General features: G+C 41.4%; 1 protein-coding gene across 2 annotated transcripts; it reads right to left on the bottom strand.

Moving 5' to 3' along the window:
- Positions 1-194: 194 nt before the first annotated feature.
- LOC133142477 (RING finger protein 122-like) lies at positions 195-23,206 on the bottom strand. Of its 2 annotated transcripts, XM_061263720.1 has the most exons (6): positions 22,795-23,206; positions 13,947-14,103; positions 5,813-5,858; positions 4,771-4,812; positions 4,231-4,313; positions 195-2,628 (listed from the first exon to the last, which is right to left on the bottom strand). In XM_061263720.1, the coding sequence occupies exons 1-6, from the start codon at positions 22,811-22,813 to the stop codon at positions 2,514-2,516; spliced, it is 462 nt and encodes a 153-aa protein (XP_061119704.1). In that variant the 5' UTR covers positions 22,814-23,206; the 3' UTR covers positions 195-2,513. The 2 variants fall into 2 exon arrangements, with proteins under 2 accessions (XP_061119704.1, XP_061119705.1); XM_061263721.1 differs by lacking the exon at positions 4,771-4,812.
- Between the last annotated feature and the right edge of the window lie 983 nt (positions 23,207-24,189).

The raw sequence follows: 24,189 nt of genomic DNA, 5'->3' as shown, positions 1-24,189 counted from the left end.
AAGTGGTTGTTTAAGCTGGCAGACTTTACCAACTTTCAGCGTCTGGATTCCTTTCCTGGTCGTGGGCCACATCACTGCGCTGAGAGCCCTTCTCGAAAAACCATCCTGGGGACCCCAAAAACAATGCAGAAGCACTGTCTGACACGCCCAACTAACACATGGAGAGCAAAATGTACACAATGAAACAAAAGGGTTTTATTTCCATTTAATGCTGTATATGAAGAGGTAACAGAAATGTGTGAGTTACTAATGTCAGGCACTTTTACCACTCATTTTTTCGTCACTAAGGGTCGCCCCTGTTGAACCAATCCTGTTCCTCGCTGCTCCGTGTGGCGGGACTGTTCGCCTACCTCCAAGACCTTCCCTCCATCGTGCCTGGATAACCTTTATTAGGAGACTCCTCAATCTGCACATCTTTTCTTTTACAGTCAGACACACTGAAATATTGGTTATTCTTACAGTGCAATAAACAGAATTCACAGGGGGTACATTGGTATTAAACATTTTTTACATTGAACAAATGAAATTAAAGAATGTGTCTTGTGTTCACTCAGGTTCCATTCGTCTTATGTTACATTTAGATCTGAAACCATTCTGTGACACAAATATGCAGTAATAAAGGAAGGGGAAAATACTTTTTTTCACAGCACTGTATGTATTAGACTGACTTCTGTGAGCTGAAGAAAGTTTCTTGGATTTGCCCTCCGGTCACCATCTTACTGGGTAAAATTCAAGCTTAATTAAAACTATTGATATCAGGTCTCTGAGCCTGTGGTTGCCTGGCCCACACAAATTAATCTACACAAATATCTTGTGTAGATGAATCACATTGCTAAGCTACCAGACTGACCTATCCTATCATGGCAACTTTCAATACCAAACTGTCAAATTGACAAGGCAGGTTCACTTCTAAAGCTTTTGGGATTTTTTCCCCCCCAGCATCCTCCTTTGCTTATTAGTAAGTAGGAGTTCTGATTTTCATGCTGGTTTTTAGTGCAATTTGCCCAGACTCCAACCAGAAAGGATAGTGACTGGAATCACAGATAAGGATTGTTTGACCTTGAAATGCACAAATGTGTCGCTCTTCTGTGAATGACGAGACAAGAGTGCTTTCTACCAGAGCTCCAAAAATGTAAATGCTAGTTACCCCACAGCAAAGAAAACATGCACTCAGTGACCACTGCATTAGGTAGACCTGTACACCAGCTTGTTAATGCAAATATTTCATCAGCCAACCATGTGGCAGCAACTAAATGCATACAAGCATGCAGACATGTCAAGAGGTTCAGATATTTTTAGACCAAATGTCAGAATGGGGAAGAAATGTGATCTAAGTTACTTTGACCATGGAATGAATATTGGTGCCAGACAGGGTGGTTTGAGTATCTCAGAAACTGCTGATCTCCTGGGATTTTCATACCACAGTCTCTATGAGTTTGCAGAGAATCGTGTGAGAAACAAATAACATCCAGTGAGCAGCAGTTCTGTGGGCAAAAGCACCTTGTTAATGAGAGGCCAGAGCAGAAAGGCCAGACTGGTCAAAGCTGACAGGAAGGTAACAGAATAACCACACATTACAACAGTGTGTGCAGAAAAGCAACTCTGCACACACAATGTGTCAAACCTCCAAGTGGATTGGCTACTACAGCAGAAGACCAATAAGTCAAAAAAATATGTCTGATCAATACCTAATAAACTGCTCACTGAGTGTATATATCCCCACAACTACCACTGTGCTAACTGTTAACTTTGTTCAAGTTAACACAAGGCATTTGGTTTCTTTGATTCATATATTTTCTGAAACAGTAACACTTCTGTTTGTTTCGGGAATGTGTGAAGCTTACCGTATGGCAGTGCATTGTGAGATAGAGCTGGTTTGTGGCCCTCCACGCCCTGAGACCTGGTGAATGCATACAGAAAATGTGCCAAGAAAATTTGGCCCCGGGGTCACTCCACAAATCACTGTGTGTGTTTCCAATGCTTTTTCAGTTTCACTTTTGTACACACAACATATTCTTATTTGGAAATATTTTTTTACAAAAAAATGCCAGTCTCAATAAACAAATGAATTTTCACAGATGATAATTGCTCACAGTTAAGTCAGAAATACGTATGTACATACATACCCATGGTCATTGTACATATATAATTGCACTGCCATACTAGTTCCAATTTCCTTCATGTCCACAAGCCTGAACAGGAACGTCCTGTAAATTACATTTATTTTTAATCCCTTGCATCCAGACTCAAGGTTCATCAAATGTGTTCTATGAACTAGATGAACTGCCGCTGTCAGAGGAACATTTCAATCTCATTTGGTTGAGTCCCACTGTCCACATCGTAAGCCTCAGTTCCCAGAGTTTTTTAAAAAGCTTTCTTGACAGCCTGTTCTTCCCGCGTTCTCCTTACTCGTCGCCAGTGTGGTGTCTCCGCCCAGAGGGTTGTTCCGCGTTCTTGCTCGTTGCTGGCGTGTCTGATTTGTTCGCTGGCGGTGGCGTGGATGTGGTGTGTCTCTACACCAGCTCGTCCAGCAGCGTCCCGAGGCTGTGCCTCTGCCCTGGGCGGCCGGCGATGGGCTTGTTGCACATGGGGCAGACGCAGCGGACCTCCAGCCACTTCACCAGGCACCTGCAGGACACGGCAAAGGGCAGAGGGGTTTACCTGCGCTTGCGGTACAGGCACCCCAAACTCATGGGCTGCACTGTAGTACAACCGACCACTGTAGCTCGGCGATGTATGGGCGACATAGGGCTGACATCAGCGTTTTATGGTAGGCGAGATTACCACAGAAAACTAGTGAAGGTACAACACTGGCATTAGAAAACAGGGACTTTATTAATAACCTAAAAATATGGCACGCTTTTATTATTTATCATGACATGGTAAAATATTCACTTTATAGAACCAGCCCTGTTTACAGAAATTCTATGATTAGTTTTACCCTACTTTTTGGAGAGCCCAGTTGTGTTTTAGCCAAACCGTCACTTCTTTTTGCTCTGAACTCCCCGATGTGAGCTTTGCAGTTCTTAGACTGAGAGGCTATCTGTACCCCTTCATACTGACAGGCTGCAGGGACCCATTTGATCACAGGAGTCGCTATTGTGCAAGGAGGTTGAGCCAAGATAGTGGCCAATCATGTGCTGACCAAAATGACTACAAGGTACAGCTGGCACTATGCTCACCTGTTTCAGTACGAGCCTGCTTTAGCTTGTCAAACGCTACAGACATTTATCAAGGCCATGGACAGAGGCAAACAATGGAAAGAGCAGCCTGCAACTCCACCGCCTCACGTAAGACAATTTTACAGTATAGAAACTCACTGTCTGTTCTCACTCAAACAAACACAAACACACCAACTAATTCACTGCATATACCTGAAATGCCCCAGACACACAGACCAATAGGCACACTCTAGTCTATGTACACACTTCAGTGCACATACACTAACAAATGCACCCGAAGTATAGACACACTCATACATTAATAAATGCACCCTAAGTACAGACACACTCATACATTAACAAATGTGCCACCCACTCTACCGACGCTAACACAAGCATACACACACACAGGCACACAGCAACAAATGCACTGACCCCACCCTCATCCACGCACACACATAATTGGTATACGTCCTCCATTCACGCTTTGCCATGGAAAACAGGAAAGGTTAAAATGGGGTTTCCTCTCAAACACACCCTTTGTACCAGAAACGTAGCTGAGGCTATTTACAAACAGCCCTTAAAATGGAACTCCAGAGGAAATCTATAATTTGACCTATTGTTAACAGCCCTCCTCCAATTATCACTATTCCGGCTGATAAACTTGAATCGGAATTTTCCATACAATTAAAAACCTGTAAAATTCTGACCTAAAATGGGTACCATGGATTTTTAAAAATCTTACTACTGGTAATAGTTAAAATCAGCTTTTTTGTGAATTGATAGGCACAATGTTGCTTTCTAAAATGTGAGCTTAATTTTTCCTGCATCTCTTTGCAGTGCACCTGCACTGTGACTGTGTGTGTGCACGTGCGTGCGTGTACGCATATGTTTCTCTGTGTGTACACCTGTACTGTATCTCCAGGTTGCTATAGTATGTTAGTAATGGTGTGGATGGCAGACTCTATCTCTGGGGAATAACATATCTCTGAAATGCTTCGGCCTCCTGGCCATTGGGAATTCAAAGCCACGGCACTGCACCAGTCTCTGTGTCTCATTCGCTACTCACTTCCTGTGAAAGGCATGTTGGCATGGCAACACTCCCAGTTCGTCCTTCACTCTGAAGTCCTCCAGGCAGACAGCACATGTCTGCTGTGGTGGAGACATGGGGAGGGACAGAGGCAGGAAGGGGGTGATTGGACCATAAGGGGAAGGGCAAGAGGGTAATGCAGAGGGGTAGGGGCAAAAAGAGAAGATGGGTAGGATATCACAGGTTTGCTTTATCAGGGAAACTCTCCACAACAATTTCTGCTGGACTTTGTTGTCATTCAGCACTGGACTAATTACTGCAGTCATTGGCAAAACTTCAGTTTTCCAGGACCAGGTCTGTAGAGTCTTCAGTCTCAGAAGGCAGACTCAGTGCGTGTGTGCAGCTACGGACAACAGAAAATCTGTTTTTTCATGAATTTATTCTGCAGTGAGGGAGGCTCTTGACCTGAGATACTGGCAACAGTTAAGTAAAAGAAAAGATGTATTTACAGTCAATTTAATCTGGTCGTCTTGTGAACAGAAGCTGAAACAGTGCTTGAATTGAATATGCAATCCTTACCCCATGAAGATTTAATTTCTTGGTGTCCCCTTTGAATATAACCTGCAGGGTTTATATTGACATTAAGATAATTAAAAACTCACATTTACATAAAATAAATATAATAACAACTACCTGGTACATTTTAATCATTCTTTTTGCATAACAAGTGTTCTGTGAAGTCTAATTAGGCCTATTCCTATTGTCAGTGCCATCTAAAAGTTGTCATACCCAAAACAATGATATTAGTAATGGCCTTTTGAATAATATTGATGTTAGCTGGTAACATTTAAATAATAAAACTAGCTCAATAGAAAACATACAATATTCGTAAAGTAATGTAATGATAACAAAAACTGCGAAGGTGAATTTGTTCATCTACCAATTTTACTTTTATGGCCATAAAAAAAATCACATTCCATGCATGAGGCATTCTGGTCGCGCCCCATCCTCTGGGAACTGAAGATCCGGGAAGATGGGAACACAGATCGCTGCACTTCCACAAATACGTGCCCTTTTCCAGAAAACGCAATGCCCTGACCCTGACTGAACACCATTTTTTTTCCCCTGTTGAAAATCCAGTCTGAGGAGCTGGGTTTGAGGGTTGGAGTGTTTGACCCAGCGATGACCCAGCCTCCACTCCTCAACTGTCACTGTCAGTCAATCCCAGCACTACTACTGCACACAGCCGGAGGACTGCTGTTACTGAGCACGAGCCACCGCGACTGAACTGGACCACCGTCATCTGGCGTTCTGATCATACACTGCATCTCAATTTGTTCTCAGTTCAGATCCGCAATGCCTCTTTAATTATTCTCTGTTTTGTGATGAAATGTAAAAAACAGCATTGTGGATGTTTTTTCTATGAGTCCTACCTACATCTTCATTATCACGACTGCACATTTACATTACAATTCGACATTTGGCAGCCACAGATAGGCACTGTTAGAATGGTAACTGAGCATGGTTACAACATCAGAGCCTGTCTATTTAGATAATAATTGGGTTTATTTCCAGGTAGGTATTGAGGACATTGGACAGGGCTGTAATCATCAGCACTTACCTCCTTGTATCCAAACCGTTCGCTCTGGGCTTGGTGTCTCAGTTTACTGTGAGGGCAGAGAATAAGAGAGGAGAAATACAGATTTATACCATTGAAAATAAATGAATCTGTACGTGAATAAAGACAGCCTGTAAATACATAAGTAGCATGCTGACCTTGCTGCCGTGTTTCAGTTACTTTCATTATTCAAACCACTGAAGGCCTTGTTATAAATCACTGACAAGGCTAATATGGCTTCCTCTACTGTGCTGTAGGGTTTGTACAAACAAATCCCAGGACCTGCAAAAGTTCACATTTAAGAAAGACTGAGAAAGGCTTCATGAACTCTATTTGGTTGACCTGGCTCTACACCCACCTGAACCCTTTTTAACCCTTCTTAACTAACAGGAACAGCTAATTCATGCTTGACCCTTAAAAACAGACTGCATGTTACAGCGAGGATCAGTAATTCAGTTAATCCTGACATTTTAATTAATGGTGCAGTCATCACATCTCCACATATTGTGGAGTCACCCAATAGCCTCACTTCTCTAGAGCATTTTGAAACGGCAGTAAGGTTATCTGATTGGTCCTAGCCAGCATAATAAAAATTGATCAAATTGGTTAGAATCGTGCCTCTAAATGATCCCCTATATTATGATTGGTCAGAAGAAATGCCTGACAATTTAGTTCTTCACCATGCACATCTGTGGAAGTTGGATGGACCAATTTCATGTAAGGAGTGTCAACCTGGTCAGACTCAGAGTACCAGGCAGTGTCATCACCAGGCCCCGGTCTGAGGGGAGGCCAGTGAACTGCCGTGGGTAGACAGAGTAAAGTTATTTGTATATTTTTGAGAATACAATATTGTGTTTGTGCAGTAATGACACAGAGGGGTAACTGCAGATCAGGCGGTGTTGGGAAGGCAGATTGCAATTGAATCAATTGGTTTTATATGAAAAGCTTATAACAACTGAGGACTGATAGTCTAATCATTTAATCATAGACAAAACATATTTAATTCCGTCTGTAGTAATTTCCACCTTCAGACAAAATATTTTCCATGTAACAAAACCAAATGGCACCATGCTGACTTCCACTTGAAACTAGAACTGTTTCTAAAAATAGTTGTACACAAATAATTTTTTAATCCAGCCAATAGTGATTTCCACCTTCAGGCAAAATATTTTGCATGTAATGAAACCAAATTGTGCCATGGTGATTTCCACTAGAAAACTGGAACTTGTAAATGTAAAAATGTAAATTTCAACTGGCAGGTAGGGATGTCAGTTGCTGCAGCCCCTCTCCATTTGGCTGAGTAGGTGCATCTTGCAAAACCGGTAGTTTCACAATAAAAAAAAAAAACCCAATTCAGCTGTGTCAACTCATCAAAGTTCCTACTCCACGACCAATACCACATTGCAATTCACTTTTCAAAACTGTAGGACCATTGCCATTAAGACCAGGATTCATTGACTTAAAAAATGCATATGTGCCATAGATTGATTAAACAGCACAGTGTGCCTCTGTGGTCACTGTGAATCCATTGGGGTAAATGACATCACAATGACAGGTAGGTTTCAGCACTAGAAAGGTGAATTAAGAATTGCCCCACCGTCAGATTCATTCAGATGTTAGACGGTAGTCGGTGCTTGCGTGTGTTTCAGATGACAATTCACTCCAACTAAAATAACAAAAAGATGATTTCACATTCACTTTAGCTTCCTCCAGCTCCAGACCAAATAGTTTCATATTTAGGAGCAGGAACCCATTCTTAATCTTTTCCTACCTCCACTAAATAAGATTTTATGACTTGGAGGCTTGGGTTTCTGTGACATTTATGAGAGTATGAACAAACATGAAGCCACTGTCATTTGCAGAGATATAAATAGCGTTTTCATTTGGTACTGCTCCTCTGCGTGTTGTGCCATCCCAGTTCAATGAATATATTCATAACAGAAAGTATCATCCTTATTCTTTCTGTCATAACAGAAAGTATCATCCTTATTCTTTCTGTCTTCTGTCTATTGCGTGGCACAGCCCTACCCTCTAGTACAGACAATCAGGAATACTCGGGTCCCCATGGCAACCCAAATCACCAAATGCGTCTTTGCAGCATTATTTAGGGAGGAAATAAATAGGTGATAAACAGGCACAAAGACCTGATTTTTGAAAGACCATGCGCAACAGTGTCCACACTGAAAAATTATTATCTTGGTCTCCGGGAGGTAAATGATAAGCATTAGAGGTTGAAGTACCTGAGACTGATACGGAAACACTTGCAGCTTTATTTCCCCAATTACTGACCAATACAGTGTAGAGCTGACCCTGTGAGTCATTTGAGCTCCACAAAACCATCTCTGTGGGACAACAAGAACACGGCAAAGCACCCAGAGATGTTATTCTGCATAAATTATCCAGGAAAGGAGACTTCAGTTCAGAGGGCAGCTTCAGCCCTCTGTTCACTTCAGTTTTATTTGTCTAGTGCTATTCACCAATGACTAATGTCTGAATGCACAAGAGCAAGACCAAGGCCAAGGACGGTCAAGGATGTCTGGACATCTGTTTACCTTGTATACATTGTATATCTGTTGTACCACAGTAAGACTCACTTCCTTACGGTTTGCATAATTATTTACAATAAGGCAAGGGTACACAAAACTAGGGGCTGACCAACATTCTTGCTTCAGTACAACAACATATTGGTTGTTGTGGTAACAGCACTGACAAGTACTACAAGTTCCTGCTAATCATCAAATTGCTTTTATTCAACAGAGGATACTGTGCCGAGGTGGCTTGTCATGGTAACCTGATACCTGGTACAAATCCATAATTAACATGGACAATGAACCAAAAGGACTGCACAGTTTCCATTTGTACTAATACAACAAATTTGCTGAACTACATTTTTACATTGTCAGTCTTGCACTTGTTGCACGGGCAACAAGGACAGACTAATCTGCGAAAAAAAACATGCAAAATAACTACTGGCCATTTTTGGCCCTATGGATGACATACAGGTTATAAAGAGGCCATTTTCAGAAGGTAATGGTCAAGGCAGACAAAACTGCACGGGCATGGACTTTCCAAGTCTCATCACAGAGCGTAGGGGGCAGTCGATTATTAGAGACCATCTCAGATCCTTCTGAGAGGCTGAAGAGAGGCAAGTCAGACTGTGAAGTGAGACTGTATGCTACTGAACAAAATAACCCCCGAAAACAGTGTTTCAACAGCAAAGGGTTCTGGTGGTTCCATAAAAGTGTGGGGCGCATTCACCTGGCATAGTTTCGGTGCACTCATCCCCTCTGATGGCAGGGTTGATGGCGATCGCTACCTAATGGTACTTTGCCCCATATAAAAGTGTTTCATTCCTGAAGAGAGAGGTGCCTACAAAACCTAATTTTGACATTATATACATGCCATGGCCTTCCCGGGTGCCAGAGATGAACCGAATCAGGCATTTATGAAGTATTTTGGGAAGAATGGCCACAACATTGTTTCCCACTTACCAACTAACTTGAGTTGAGTCGATCAACCTTGTGTGAGAGCGGTGCCATATTCCTTCCGCAGAACTAGAGAACTGGTAGACAATACGCCACGTACAGGGCACAGAGACCATACCAGCCAAACACCACCAGATGTTGGTGGCCCCAACATCTTATTAATATTTTAGCAGATGCTCATATCCAGAACTTAGACCATTTAATTTATTTGTATGCAGTCAATTTATACAGCTGGATGTAATTCAGGTTACCAACTTTGCTGGAAGGTACACAGCAGTGTCTGGGACTGAAAACAACAATCTCAGTTACAAGCCCAGTTCCCTTACCATTAGGTTGCACTGCCAGCCGATTAAGAGACTTTACGTTGTCTCTACATTTAGCATTGCTGAGGAAGTGACTATGAATATGGCTAATACAATGCCTACATGTGTTTGGCTTGCTGGCCACGTGCCACCACCCATTGGCACAAAGGCCACAACAAAGTTATATGTTATTTTTCAAGGTGATATGCTGCCGCTGAAACACCGTTGGGGACCGGCCTGTTGTTTCGGTGCTCCCGAAAAACTAACAAAGAATGGCGCTCCGTTGTTTCATGGCAGGGGTCGACCACATCCAAAAATCCAAAAATAACAGCAGGAACAAAAACAGAGGCGATAAAGATCTGGCGCTGATTGTTTGAGTTGGGAAGTAGTTAAGTTTGGAGGAAGTTCTGCCTGCTCTGAGACGCCGCGTGCACAGTTCCCTCGACAAAGACCACCGGCTGGCTGGACGACGCAAAGCCCTACATTACAATACACAATATCTGTTAACTGATTTTTTAAATGTCTGTACCCATGAAAGCCTTTCTAGTCGGATATCCCCCCAAACAATTTGTTGACTTGCGTCATGGCTAATCAACATTATGGACGTCCAAAAAAATGTATTAACCCTAACTTCATTTCTGCCCCACTATTACAAGTAATATAAACCTCCCTGACCAACACTAACTGACTTGCATACACATGGGGACAGATCACCATACAAGTGTTACGAGTTTTGGATAGCTGCAGATGAGAAGGTCATCCAACCCATCTTTGCCTACATGTACACAAGTAGGGAGGGGGGGTATTATCTTTTGTGCTTTTGGTTTTGTAACTGTTTACTGATGAGTATATACACTCACTGAGCACTTTATTAGGTATTTATCTGCTGCTGTAGCCTATCCAGTTAAGAGGTTTGAGGCATTGTGTGTTCAGAGATGCTCTTCTGCATAGCATTGTTGTAATGTGTGGTTATTGAAGTTACTGTCACTTTCCTGTCAGCTTTGACCAGTCTGGCCCTCTGACCTCTCTCATTAGCAATATGTTTTTGCCTTCTTTCTCAGAGGCTCTGCTGGTGGATACACATATCCAGCTGTATGAAAAGAATATTCACTGTTTAAGTGGTTCTGCATAAGTCTCTGGTTCTGGCTGGTATTCTAAATGGCACGATGGAACCTCTTGTTTGGCTCACATTCCCAGGGCTGCGGGGCACATTTAGCAATACTCTGTGTCCTAATATAATGGATGTGGTCCCTATAAAATGGATGAAGCCACAGCTTAAATGTGATTGCTGTGGAAATCTCCATCAGTCCCAGTCCTGATTGGAAATGAGGAGTATGGGAGGGGGGAGGGGGTGCAGTGTTATACTGAAACAAATTACACTTTTAATAATCAGGATTCAAAAAACCTGTCCCTCTACAAAACCTTCCCTAGCTATTGACCGGAACTACTGTAACTGTGACTCAGCTCACAATTGTCCTGATCATCCACTGGTTTAATTTTGCCCTGGAAAGTCTTTCTGACCATGTTATCAGCCTTTCCGCTGGGCACTTCTGCACAGTGTAGAGGAAAAGAGAGTGTTGGTTTTAATTATTACTCAGTACTTACTTGATCAATTAAAGCAGTTGATTAAACAGTTAGCTCACCTCACCTGTTTATTCTTTGTCTGAACCAACTTCAGTTTGTTTTTAATCTGTGAAATCATAAATACATAGAGATATGGACAGCCATGGACAGCCTGTAGCGTAGTGGTTAAGGTGAATGACTGGTACAGGCAAGGTTGGGGGTTCGAATCCCAGTGTAGCTGCAATAAGATCTGCACAGCCGTTGGGCCCTTGAGCAAGGCCCTTAACCCTGCATTGCTCCAGGGGAGGAAAAAAAACAGGTGGTTGGAATAAAACCGCAAAGGACTAAGTAAGCGATTGATTCAACAATGTTAACACATTCAACCAACAATAGAGAAAGAATGTGGTGCTATATTGAGTAAAAGGTAAACAAAATAACTGCAGGTGTGCTTTTTTTCATCTTTTTCAGATTGTTTATCTGTCTAAATATTTCACTGTACTGGTGTAGAGATTCTGGTTTAGAGTCTGTGTTTAATTTTTTTTTTCATCTGCACTGCAGCTATGGAAAACGTTTTAAGATAACACAAACAAAAGTGTCCAACATAAACACTAACGATCATATCACAACGAATTACAACAGCTGCTATTGGGCACTTAAGTCTTAAAACTCCTCCGCCTCCTAATGAGTTACATCACAGCACGGGCCACCGGGGTTGGGACATCCGCCAAGTGACGTCCATGTCTACCTTTAGCGGAAATCTCCTGTGGAACATGTTCCTGTGGGATATGCTCTTCCTGTCACAACAATGGCATCTGCTCATTTGAGAGCTCATTGTGAGGGAGAAAGAAAGGGATTCTGGCCTTCCTTGACCCAGCCTGGATCCTGGTCCAAAACCTTCACTGAACCTGAAGGCCAGATATTCTGGATTATTTTACCACTTGCAAGAGAGACAAACTTGCACTAACACTAAGCCCTCCCTAACACCCTAACAATACACTTGAGAAGGTCTATGAAACTCCTGACAAATAACTAGTGATCTTCAGACATCTCAGTTTATAAAGCTCCCCCCCAAAAAAAACAGCAGGGAAACTACAGCTTGTATATCTGACCAATGTCATGACCTGCTGGGATTGGGTGGTGAACTTTGTCTCTGTAATGCAGCCATGTATTAAGTATTAATGTATTAAGCCAAGTATTGAACTGAAAAGCAGTGCCTTACGGAAAGCAATCCACGTCAAATGCTAAAATGTATTTTTGATACCTCTCCCCCTGATTTGGAATATGTTCTATACCAGTGTTCATTGCTGGAACTTTAAGCATGTTCTCTCCTTCAAAGCTTGTCATTTCACAACTGCCTCTTTTCACATGGCACTTAACAGGTGGACTTGCAGGTTCCCAAATGACAAATGAATGAGGCGATGCTGTCATCCAACAGAAACCCTCCCATCACAAGAGCTAATTGTCTGTCATCCTGCAGAACCCCCGGCCGCAGTTGGCACTGGCATGGTCCCCAATACCGAACTGTGGGGCCCACCCACATACTAGCCACCCAGCAGCACCGAAGTGCTAAAATGTACAATCCTTGTTTTTAACTGCAAAATCTACAAACATTTAAATCATGGTTTCAGGAAGTATGAAATGGCCTCTCACACCACAAAACCAGAGTTTTCTCTGTTGCCTTTGCATACACAAAACTATTAATATTTTCTGTGGAGACAGCCAACTGATGAACCTGAGGAAAAAAAAGTATCTTTGGACATATAGTAGAGGAATACAAGATTTAGGGTCCAAGCAACAAAAAGAAGAACCCTTAAAATGTGCCTTTAACAAAAGGGGCCTCTGCCAGAGTGCTTCCGTGTGGACACAATCACGTGACATACACGTGTGAGGGTGGCAGGCCTCACCTGGCTCCCATCTGAAGAAGGTTACTCAAGAGAAACGGTGAAATCTAAATCGTTAGTATTTTGTATTTTATGTTGTTGGTACATTTTATAATGCAATTGTATCAAAACTAAGTAGTACTTTCAGCTGTGTGCTCAACCAGTTTTGGAAAGCACAAAAACTCCACCTTACACTGTTAATAAGTGGCTCTGAAGGGTGCATTCATGAACATTTGAGAGGAGACCCATTCAAACAAACAATAGGCAACTACATTTAGAAAATGAGAAGCACCAGTTGGGCGAAAACAAAACTAGAAATCAATCGGTTTTAAAATCGAGGTTTTCTTTTTAAATAAAGATTTTTTTGACACCGTCATGCACATACACACTGCGCACAGTTGTAACGGTGTTTAGGTTGAACCGTGGCCAGAGTGCAAAAGGCTTTTTTCACTTCCAGTTTGATGTCATCCAATGTGTAAGAAGATGCAGAGAACAGCATCGCTGTGTGAAACGCCAAACGCAGATCATTTTGGGCAGCTTTCCCCTCACCCTGCCTCATCGCTCTTGGACGGGTTTGGACACACTGCCATGAGCCAGTAAAAACTGTCATTTTGGCCAAGGGGCAGACCAGCAATTGGCAGCTGGCATCAATCAGAAAAAGAAAATTATTGCCCTGGTTCCCCTTTCCTAGAATTTAAACTCAGACAGCACTAGGATGAGAGAAATGGTTGTGCGTGCGCATGCAGGTGTATGCAAGCATGACAGTTGTAAAATTAAACCATCTGTATTCTCCATCTGAGGAAGAAGTGTCTGAGAATTCTCAGGGATCTGTGGGGAGTGTTTTAAAAAAACAAATCAGCATGAGATTACCTGAAGTATTTAGCAGCCACGCAGACGCCTGCCTCACCTTATGAAGTAGCAGCAGAAGATGAGACTCAGGACAAAGACGAAGATGCCAGTCCCAAAGATGACCATGTAGATGTTGAGAGGGAGGTCCTGGAAGCTGATTGGAGGCATTATGAATGACCAGTTGGAGTAAGACAGCCCCAGACTGCAGAGGGACCCTGAAGAACAGGAAAGCGAATGTGTGAGTCAAGTCACAATGGCTGTACAACAACCTCTCATTATTCTGTTTTCTTCTTATTAAGAATTAGCGACAGTAATCTCTAAAAGTGGTATTACATTAAATTGCAGTGAAAACTACCCAAGTCACCAATTTAAATTTCAATCTCAAATGAGCAACCCACTTAGATGGGTCTTTATCGCACAATATGTGTCAGATAAAAGGGAAATATGCTTTTAAGTTAAACAGAAGCCTGAACTTTAGAAAGCTTCAAGTGGGGTGCCAGGCCCCAAGAAATGAATTATGTGAGTTCTCCAGCTCAAAGAGACGGGGAAGAAACACACTCAAAAAGAGAGATGGGGAAAAACACACTGAAAAAAAGTTTGGACAGATAAAGACGCCATTACTAATCTTTTTTTGGTCATTTCTTTTTTATTGAAATTCAGCATCAAGCAAACAATTCTATAAGATGTATATATCATATATTCATGTTTGTCACAAATCTCCACATAGTACTTATCAGAGGTGTATACTTATGGAAAGGAATGAACAAACAAAGGGAAAAACTATGTACAAGTAGGGAGTGATCAGGCCTATGGGGCGTTACATAGTTAAACCATTTTCCCAGTATTAAGCAAATTGTTTCAATTTATGATTAACAGATGCTGTTATCTTCTCCAATTTCAAAAGACATTTTAAAATGTCTTGTAGGGCATTGTGTATCCCTCTCCAATAGTCTTTGACAATGGGGCAACCGCAGAAAATATGGTCTCATTACTAATCTTTATTCTCAAAATATACTCACGGAACACTTGTACACCTACTTATTCATGCAATTATCTAATCAGCCAATTGTGTGGAATTCCAATGCCAGTGGAATGCCAGTGGAATGCATACAATCATGCAGATACAAGTCAGGAGCTTCAGTTAATGTTCATATTAACCAAGAGAATGGGGAAAAAATTTGATCTAAGTGATTTGATCTTTGACCAGAATGGTTGTTGGTGGCAGACAGGGTGGCTTGAGTATCTCAGAAACGGCTGATTTCCTGGGATTTTCACGGACACTTGTCTCTAGAGTTTGCAAAGAATGGTGCAGACAAAACAAAAAAAATTCAGTGAGCAGCAGTTCTGCAGACAGAAACGCCTTGTTAATGAGAGATGTCAGAGGAGAATGGCCAGACTGGTCAAAGCCGACCGGAAGGTGACAGTAACGCAAATAACCACAACAGTGGTATGCAGGAGAGAAACTCTGAACACACAACGCATCAAATCTCTTAAGCGGACAGGCTACACACACACACACACACACACACACACACACATGCTCATTGATTGCAGATTATTTTCACCCTGGGCCTCAGAAATGACATCTTGTGCGTTCTGGGCCCTTCCTGACCGATACACTGCAGCAAGATCACAATGCGCAATACCCCACTCCCCACCTCTTCTGGATCAATGCAACAAGACTAATTCATAGCATTCGGGATCAATACAATTCCTAGTGGGAGTTTGAGGGCGGTGATATTAAATCTCTGTTCCCATTGGTCCCCCCCCTCATTGTTAGACTGTTTGATTTCCGTTATGAAGTCACACTCCTTACATTCTCCTGGAAAGTCTAGTCTTCTCAGATTACCGTTCCTTCCTCCAGTAAAACAATGATGTGATGCCCAGTCATTGGCAGAATTACAAAAATGGAATGTACTGCAAGATATTATACAGTGCCTTGAAAATTATTTCGCCCCCTTCCTGATTTCTTCTGTCATTGCATATTTGTCACACGGAATGGTTTCAGATCTCCAGACAAAATGTAATATATAAGGGAACCTATTTAATTTAAAACAATTATTTAATTTATTTAATGAAAAAGGTTATCAAACACCCAGTTACTCAATCAACCAAATGTAACTGATAGTTAGATTCAGCTGACTGAACACAGCCAGGCATCTGCTGCACATCTGGCAGCAGCATAATGGTTTCAGGCTCATTTGATACCCCGGACTATTGATGACTTAAAGCCATTTAGCCAACAAATGTGTTACATATTGTATCAGCATAATTTATAGCTGAATCTAGTCGCATCCCAAAATTCCCATTGAGATCCATTCAAAGGCAAAGTTTTAGTACCGCTTGAAGGACAACCTGAAAATTAGATATACAGACTCTGATGATGTGGATAGGTCACAGACATCAGGAAGTCATGGCATGCAAAGGATATGCAACCAAATACAATAAAATAAAATATTAAATCAGAAAAAGCATGATTCCAAAAGTTGGTGCTGGGGTGTATCTCTAAGCAGTAATCATTTATTTGTTTAAGTACTGTGTTTATAATGCCTGTGTTCATAGTAATCTTTTCATAAATATTACTATATTTTTTCCCTTGCCTTAGGGACAGAGAGTTCTTATCTGATTCAGGTTTGACTCTGCTGTCCCCATGCAGGTGGTCAGTGGTTGCCCTCTTTCCCCTTCCACTGACTGTCCCTGTCCAATGTGAGTACGGGAATCATTTTAAAGACCTGCCTCACCCATTTCCATCTGCTTTCGGTTTTCACTTATGGTCCCATGGTGAGTCTTATTTACAAGCCCTTTCTATAGTCCCATCTCTGCAGTGCTCTCTGCAGTGAACTGCACACATGCTCACCAGAGCGCTTATGAGTCAGCTGGGTGTGGTTCAGGAGAGCAGGGGCCAACATACAAGGTCAGGAGTACCACCCTAGACTCCCCACTGACATAAGGAGATTTAATGCTGTTAGTTTCATATTGTCAGTCAGAGAGGGCCAAGTTTAACTCCACGTCTCCTTTATTAGGGCGAGGTAGAAACGGGGTTGAATGGAGGAAGCTGACAGGAAGGTACCAAAACTATTGCGGTGGGGGAGTCGTAGCTTCTCACCCAAGCTGAAGCTGACCTGGATAAACATCAACGCAGACCGCAGATGCTCAATCGACCACGGCGTTTGCTATTACAGGACTGCCAAGGTCAGCATCTGATTACATGAGGTCATGGCACGTCCATTGCATCAAACAGTGTTTTAGGTGGGTGTGCCACCTGAAGGCCTTCCACCGCACTCTGATGGCTGCCTACCCCCAAACCCCACACCCCCACACTCATATTAACTCTGTGAACTTGACACTGACATTGTGAACAGCCTCCCACCCCGCCTCTCGCAACTGTAACATCACTTCTGAAGAGACACTGGCATTTGAGTCACCCTGTTTTAAATGTGCTATAACACACACATATGTACATGTACTGAATGTCAATGGAAGGAGGTTTTTTTTTTTTCGCCAACACCCATCCCAATTTTGTAGGGATACTTTCCATTACATATACCTGTTTTAAAAACGTAGCAATGATAAAAGCAATTATATCGCCAGTTATCTTTTACACCACCTAAAAGCCTTAATTCATTAAATATAGTAATATGTCTAAAACATACTTTAATAGGAGAATATTGTATACCGTGTATCCATGACAACATGAATGCTTAGTAGTTTCACTGAATAGCATTGAGTCATCATGTGCGTCACAGTAGATGATGCAACGATGTTATAATGTTTTTTAAAAATCACACGCATGTACTCCAGTTAGCAACACAAATGGGATGAAATAAATTGAAGATACGAATCGCATCTCAAGGCTGTGGGACTGTAATATATGCCTGATTTAATCCCATGCTTGCTGTGTCCTTATAAATGTTTTATGACTGCTGAGACAATTTATTTAGATATGCCCACAAACACATAAGTCACAATGGTCAGGTCACAATCACTCAAATTTCATACGAATCTGCCTGGATACACAGTTGGACTACTTTGGGTAGAAGTAGTTGAATACTGAGTGACTGAGTGACCGTTGCATTATATGTGGAAAGAGACATTGCTGTTGTAAAATCTTTTGTGCATTGAGTGCCACAAAAATATCGGTCTACAGGTCCATTGTATCAAGGTGATCTAGAAAACTTGTCAAAACTCTGGGTATGTGGAAACATGTGGCCAGTATGTGGCCTACATTAATTACATTTTTGGGTGAACTGCACCTTTAACTCTTCATATCTTTGGGTGGTCACAGTCAGACAAAGGCACCTTTTCTGACAGTTTACCATTTGCTGTTTGCTTTCATGAAAAAGTATGATGAGTGAATGAAGCCAGCCCCAACAGCCAGCTAAATTAGGCTCTTTCCTTGTTACTGGACAGGCATAATGGGTGGGAGGTGGCACACAGACTGCACTGCGTTTCATGGAACACAGTTTATTAGGTATTTATTAGACTTATTTTTTAAATGTATTAAGTCTTCTGCTGTTGTAGCCTATCCACTAAAGAGGTTAGATGTGTTGTGTGTTCAGAGATGCTCTTCCGCATACATTCACCTTCCTGTCAGCTTTGACCAGTCTGGCCCTTCTCCTCTGACCTCTCTCATTAACAACAGGTTTCTGCCTGAAGAACTGCTGCTCACTGGATGTTTTTTGTTTTTCCACCATTCTGCCTTAGAGAATCCCAGGAGATCAGCAGTTTCTGAGATACTCAAATCACCCTGTCTGGCACCAACAATCAAGTCACTTATATCACGTTTCTTCCCCATTCTGACATTTGATCTGATAAACAACTGAAACTCTTCACCACGTCTGCATGCCTTTGTGTATTCAGTTGCTGCCACATGATTTGCACAAGATCTGCATTAACAAGCTGGTCTACAGGTCTACTTAATAAAGTGATCACTGAGTGTATATGGGTGGGTTTTGTGTTTAAAATTATGGAATGAAAACACCACAAATAAATATTAAAAAATCTGCATATCTGAACTGCAATCTGCATTCTGTCAGTTAGCAAAGGTAACTCTGTGAACAGGAACAAGGAGAGAGAGGGATGTCAGTTACAGGCACTGTGCCTCGAAACTTCAGCAATCTCTCCTGCATTATCCCTGTGTTACCCAGCTGTATTATTTATTTGCTTTGCAGACGCCCACAGTGGGAGATTTTCACATTCACATATTTCCATGTATAGCTCTTGGATGTGTACTGAAGCAGTCTATGTTAAGTTGTCGTCTTTGCCCATTGTCTGTGTGCTAAACTAGATAGTCAGCCCTGCATCCATTATCAGTCCTCTGTCTCTGCCAATGTTGATGGCAAAAATCTATCTGATACGCTAATTATTAAAATTCACAAAGGGGCGTAGTTGAACACAGATTACCTAAGCAAATGGAGCTACAATGTCCTGTTACCAAAACTAGAATAAGGAGGATCAGAAGAACGACAAAACGCTGGAAAAGACAAGAAAACCTGGTTAAACAGGCCCAGTGCACCACAGCTATCATTCTCTGACCTATGACAAATTACTCCATGGCCAGTAGAAGAACCCCAAGTGATAAACCTATTCCCAGGCCTAACAACAACATTCATTAAATAGATCAGTCTTGGAGTCAGTAAAGATCAGTCTGTAACGCAATTCTGCGGGGCCTCCCAACAAGGTCGAGATACAAGGCCTCTCCCAAACTGACTTGAATTAAACACTTAACCCGTATCGTAACAACATGATGCAATGAAGGGTGTAACTATAAATCACATATTTGGGAGGTTGAATAGAGCTTGAGAACCACAACCATCTAGGAGGGTGGGGCGGACATGCTCCCCCCGAAAAATATGCTGGATTACTGATCATTAACGCTGGGTGTCACAGAAAATGAAGTGGTGGAGCAGTAACGCAAATAAATCAGTTTTTTAACGCTAAATAGAATAAAATGAAGAGATCTCTTGCACGTCATTGACAATGAATAAAATGCACACCTGTAGCAACAGTATGCAAACAAGTGCTTGAATTTACAAATGTATATGTTTTCAGGTAGCCTTGCAAGAGAGATTTTGATCTCAATGGGGTATTCCTGATTAAATAAAAATAAAGAAAGGGGAATTGCCTTAGGAGCGGCTATAGGAACAGCCTACGAGTCATGCTGGTCGCTTAAGTTGGTCCATTACAAAAAGAAAGAACAAGCTTGTTTGCTTTTAATTTAACAGAACAATGCTATATATATAGCTTACTAAAGCTCTATTTCTTTTTGTTTCAAATTTAGGAAAAATCTTAAACAAAAATAAATAATATATATATATTTTAAATCTTCTGTTATATGTATTCCCATGCAATTGCCATGGAACTAAATTGTAAGAGCTACTAAATAGCTTACTCTGAGGTAAAATACCTATGCATTAATAGAATCCATCATGTATCACATCATTTAAAACTAGATGCGTGCATTACTAAGGATTGATAAATCTCTCAGCAGTGGCAACGGTCACAAGCAATCTTAAATACAATTTTACACACACACACAGGATACACTTGTTTGCAATAACAAATAGTGTATTATGTCCATAGATTTATTGCAAACAATTCCGAGGCTCCAGCAGGGAGACACCAGTAACCACAGGGAACATCCACTGGTCTACACACACAGAGGGCATGACATTTTAGCATAACCACTACTGCCTCAAATCTTTTTGGACAAACATTCCAGCAGAAATATATCAAACAAGAAAGTGGTTAAAAGCTTTGGAAAAGGCTTGCAGGTTGGAGTACAAACCTGCCTTAGGTGCAGAGATGGTGCTTCCAACAGGGCTTTTATCATCAAAAAAATCGAAAGAGCGAAGTGCCATTTAACAAAAACGTCTTTTCATGCACTTGTCTCAACTCCTCAGCTGCATTTCAGTCCACCTCCCGCTACCATACTGACACGCACTTTAGTCTTTAAAAAGCCTTTAGTCTTGTACTCTCTTATGTAGGTAAGGAGTCAGTCTGCATCTGCCACTGAAAGCGCAGAACAAACAAATCTCTTCATAACGCCCTGGAGATGCCAGTGCTGTACTTTTTAACTCAAGAGTCTAGGTTTGAAGAGGGACGTGAAGCAAGCTAATAAACAGTGCCATCATCTTACTGCAAAAATAATCTGGTGAAAAGTATCCATGTCGATGCTCAATCTTTTTTTATTGGCCACATTTCTCCTGGCATGTTTGTTCCTATCCTTGTTACCATTTTGTTTGTAACACCTGTCAATAAAAAAAGATTGTATTAAAAGTTGGCAGAGTCCGATTACACTGCAATAGAACTTGGCCCTTCACCAAGCTCCATTTGTACAATTATCCTCATTATTTGTTTTTAAATATTAGAGGACACTGTCACACAGACACTATGACTCGCCAGTGATTTACACCCCATGGCTTTCACTCGATTAATTAAACAAGAGTTTCATTCAGTATACAACCAGAGCCTCCAGCCTATCCGTTTCCAGCCAAACACTGGTGTCAGTCTCCTACTAGAAATGACCATCAAATATGAGCTGGGATATCCATGACCAGAAAGAAAAGTGGCTGAGGTTTAGTGCTGAATAGCTTCTCTCACAGCATGCCTGCACAATTCAAATACTATGCCCAATGACTCAATATAGCCTCAAGCAACATATCTTCATGCCAAAACACACTGCTTTCCTAGATGCAAGTCAGTTGGCTGCCTGACAAAGTGCTCTATCTCAACTAGACGGCTAAACATTTTAGAAGAATAGATACAAGGGTGGTTCAGAATGTTCCATAATATTCAATCCTGGGTTTGAAGGTTTTTTTTGGATGTTTATCAATTCCATGGCTGCTTTTTTTTTGTACATTTACCGAGGTGCAGCCTATTTGGGTCTAACACCCTTCCTTTCTTACGTCCGGCCCACCTTCCATTTCTGTGCATCTAGAGGTATTGAGTGTGATGCTGTGGACCTGCCAAACTGTGGTCACAATGGAGTCAACATCCCACATCCCACCCCATCTTGCTGAGGATGAATCATATCATCTAGACAAGTGGGCATTTAACTAATATCTGAAAGGTATTTTGCCCATGGTGAACTATAGTAAAATGGGTGAAGTAGAATAGGCCCACATGTTCATCTTCGAAGCTCTGACATAAAAGGTTTGAAAAGGAGTGGGACAATGACGCCAACGCCTTCTTGTTGGTCCAGATATAGGCTCGTCTATACGGTTCAGTTGTGTCACGAGTAGGCGTGTCAGACTAAATATTGGATTAGAAACTATATATATTTTCTATATTTTTTCACACCACAAGTATGACCATTGCAGGTCTCTCCAAAATATCAGGGGAAATAAACTAAAAGTCCAGTATTAAACTCTAGAGTATACATACATTGGAGTCCAATCGGGACCTGATGTAGGGCATTCTCTAACAGATTATTTAACACTGAACATTTTAGTGTGCAGTTTTGATGCACATGGCAAACACGTTAAAGAAGAAAACACAGTTTTAGAAAATGACTGGAGAACAATCCAAGTCAAATTCTCCACAAAGAGTACAGCCTGAGTAATATAATTATGTTTCTCATTAAAATAGTCAAGGACGGAGCAACTGGAAAACGCAAGCGAATGCGTTTACTAAGCAGTCATTGGAGCACATTTTTTTTGCCAACGTCGTGATCATCATGGGGATGGGTAGCAATAAAACAGTTTATGAAGCTTCGTTAAAACAGTCAAACTTTAATGTCTACTACAATATATCCTAGCCAAGTAAGGAACGATAAAAACATATTTAGCCGACGTATTCAATTAGCAACCATCCGATTCTTTATTCAAGCAGGAGCATACGTTTTATTCACTAGAAACACAGATGTAATAATCGTAAGAAGTGTAGCTGATTATAGGAGCGCTCACCGTTACACCGCTGCTGCATCAATACACTAGGAGTACTTCAGGATCTGAGAAGATATGTTTACACAAATAGCCAGTACACCCAAATCCATGTAGGCTTTTCTGTAAGGGCTCCCGTGTGTCGCCGTCTGCACTAACACTTCAACAGCTTCTTCTTCAAACAATCGCGGTGATAAAATATGACAAATAAACACATCCCTTAAGCAGTGTGCGATCCATAGAGTAAACTTATTCACGCATAAGACGAATAATTTACGTCTTTGTACATTTCTGAAAAACACAGCGTCGTTGGTCAGTCATAGCTGTTCGTACAGCTATCTCTTTCTCCAGTAAAGAAAAAATCAACGGCAAAGTTTTAATATCAGCTCTGCTTCTTAGTTGGAGCGAATCACTGTATAGACAATGCCTCGTTAGCCGTTGCTTTGGCATTTGAGGAGAACCCAGACGAGAAAAAAACGTTTTTGTTTTCTTCTCCGCCCCCTACAATGGTGAGAGACATTCGTTGCAACCAATCTTAAGCATTTCCTTATTCACAGCAAGCCTGAATATATTTTATATAGCTAACAGAACAGCCCACCCTCAATTGTGACAGTCTATACATGAATAGATACATACAATAATTGAAAACGGGAAACGGTATCCATAGCCTACCTCAAAATCAACCTCAAATTTCCCCTTGATGATTTTTTAAACAAATTAATAAAAGTGTAAATGATTTGTAACAACAACAACAACAACAACAACAACAACAACAACAACAACAACAACAACAACAACAACAACAACAATCCTCAAAATTAGCAGCCTATCCACTTTTGGAAATGATGTTGTGCTTGAAAATCCCAGTTACAGAAATACTCAAACCAGCCTAACTGCTGGCACCAACAATCATGCCACGGTGAAAGTCACAAAGATATAATTTTTTCCCCATTCGGATGGGTGATGTGAACATTAATGTGAACATTCCTGACCTTTATCTGCATGATTGTATGCACTGCATTGCTGCCACATGATTGGCTGATTCGATAATTTAATGTGATATAGGTGCTCCAAATGAAGTGCGCAGTGGGAGTGTAATAAGCCTTCAAGCAGGACATTTGAAATGATATGGGGATTTCATAAAGGAGTCAGGAACCCTGTTCCCTGAGCTTCAATGATAGTATATTTTTTTATTTTAACTTTATGTGAATGCAAATTTCTGAATTTGAACCTGTTATGCAGTGAAACTGCAGAAATGCATTCACTGCATAAAAACATTGAATTGGCTGTTCTTGCCCAGTGAAAAGACAATATAGCTTACAAATGTGTCTATATGGGAAGAGGTGTAAACTCCTGACTGCAAATAGCACCAACTGGGTGTGCACACCAGCCATATTAGCAATGCAGGCTTATCCTGAA

Source organism: Conger conger, chromosome 12, assembly GCF_963514075.1.
Source record: "Conger conger chromosome 12, fConCon1.1, whole genome shotgun sequence".
In the NCBI taxonomy this organism is placed as follows: domain Eukaryota; kingdom Metazoa; phylum Chordata; class Actinopteri; order Anguilliformes; family Congridae; genus Conger; species Conger conger.
This window is presented reverse-complemented; position numbering and strand designations above follow the sequence as displayed.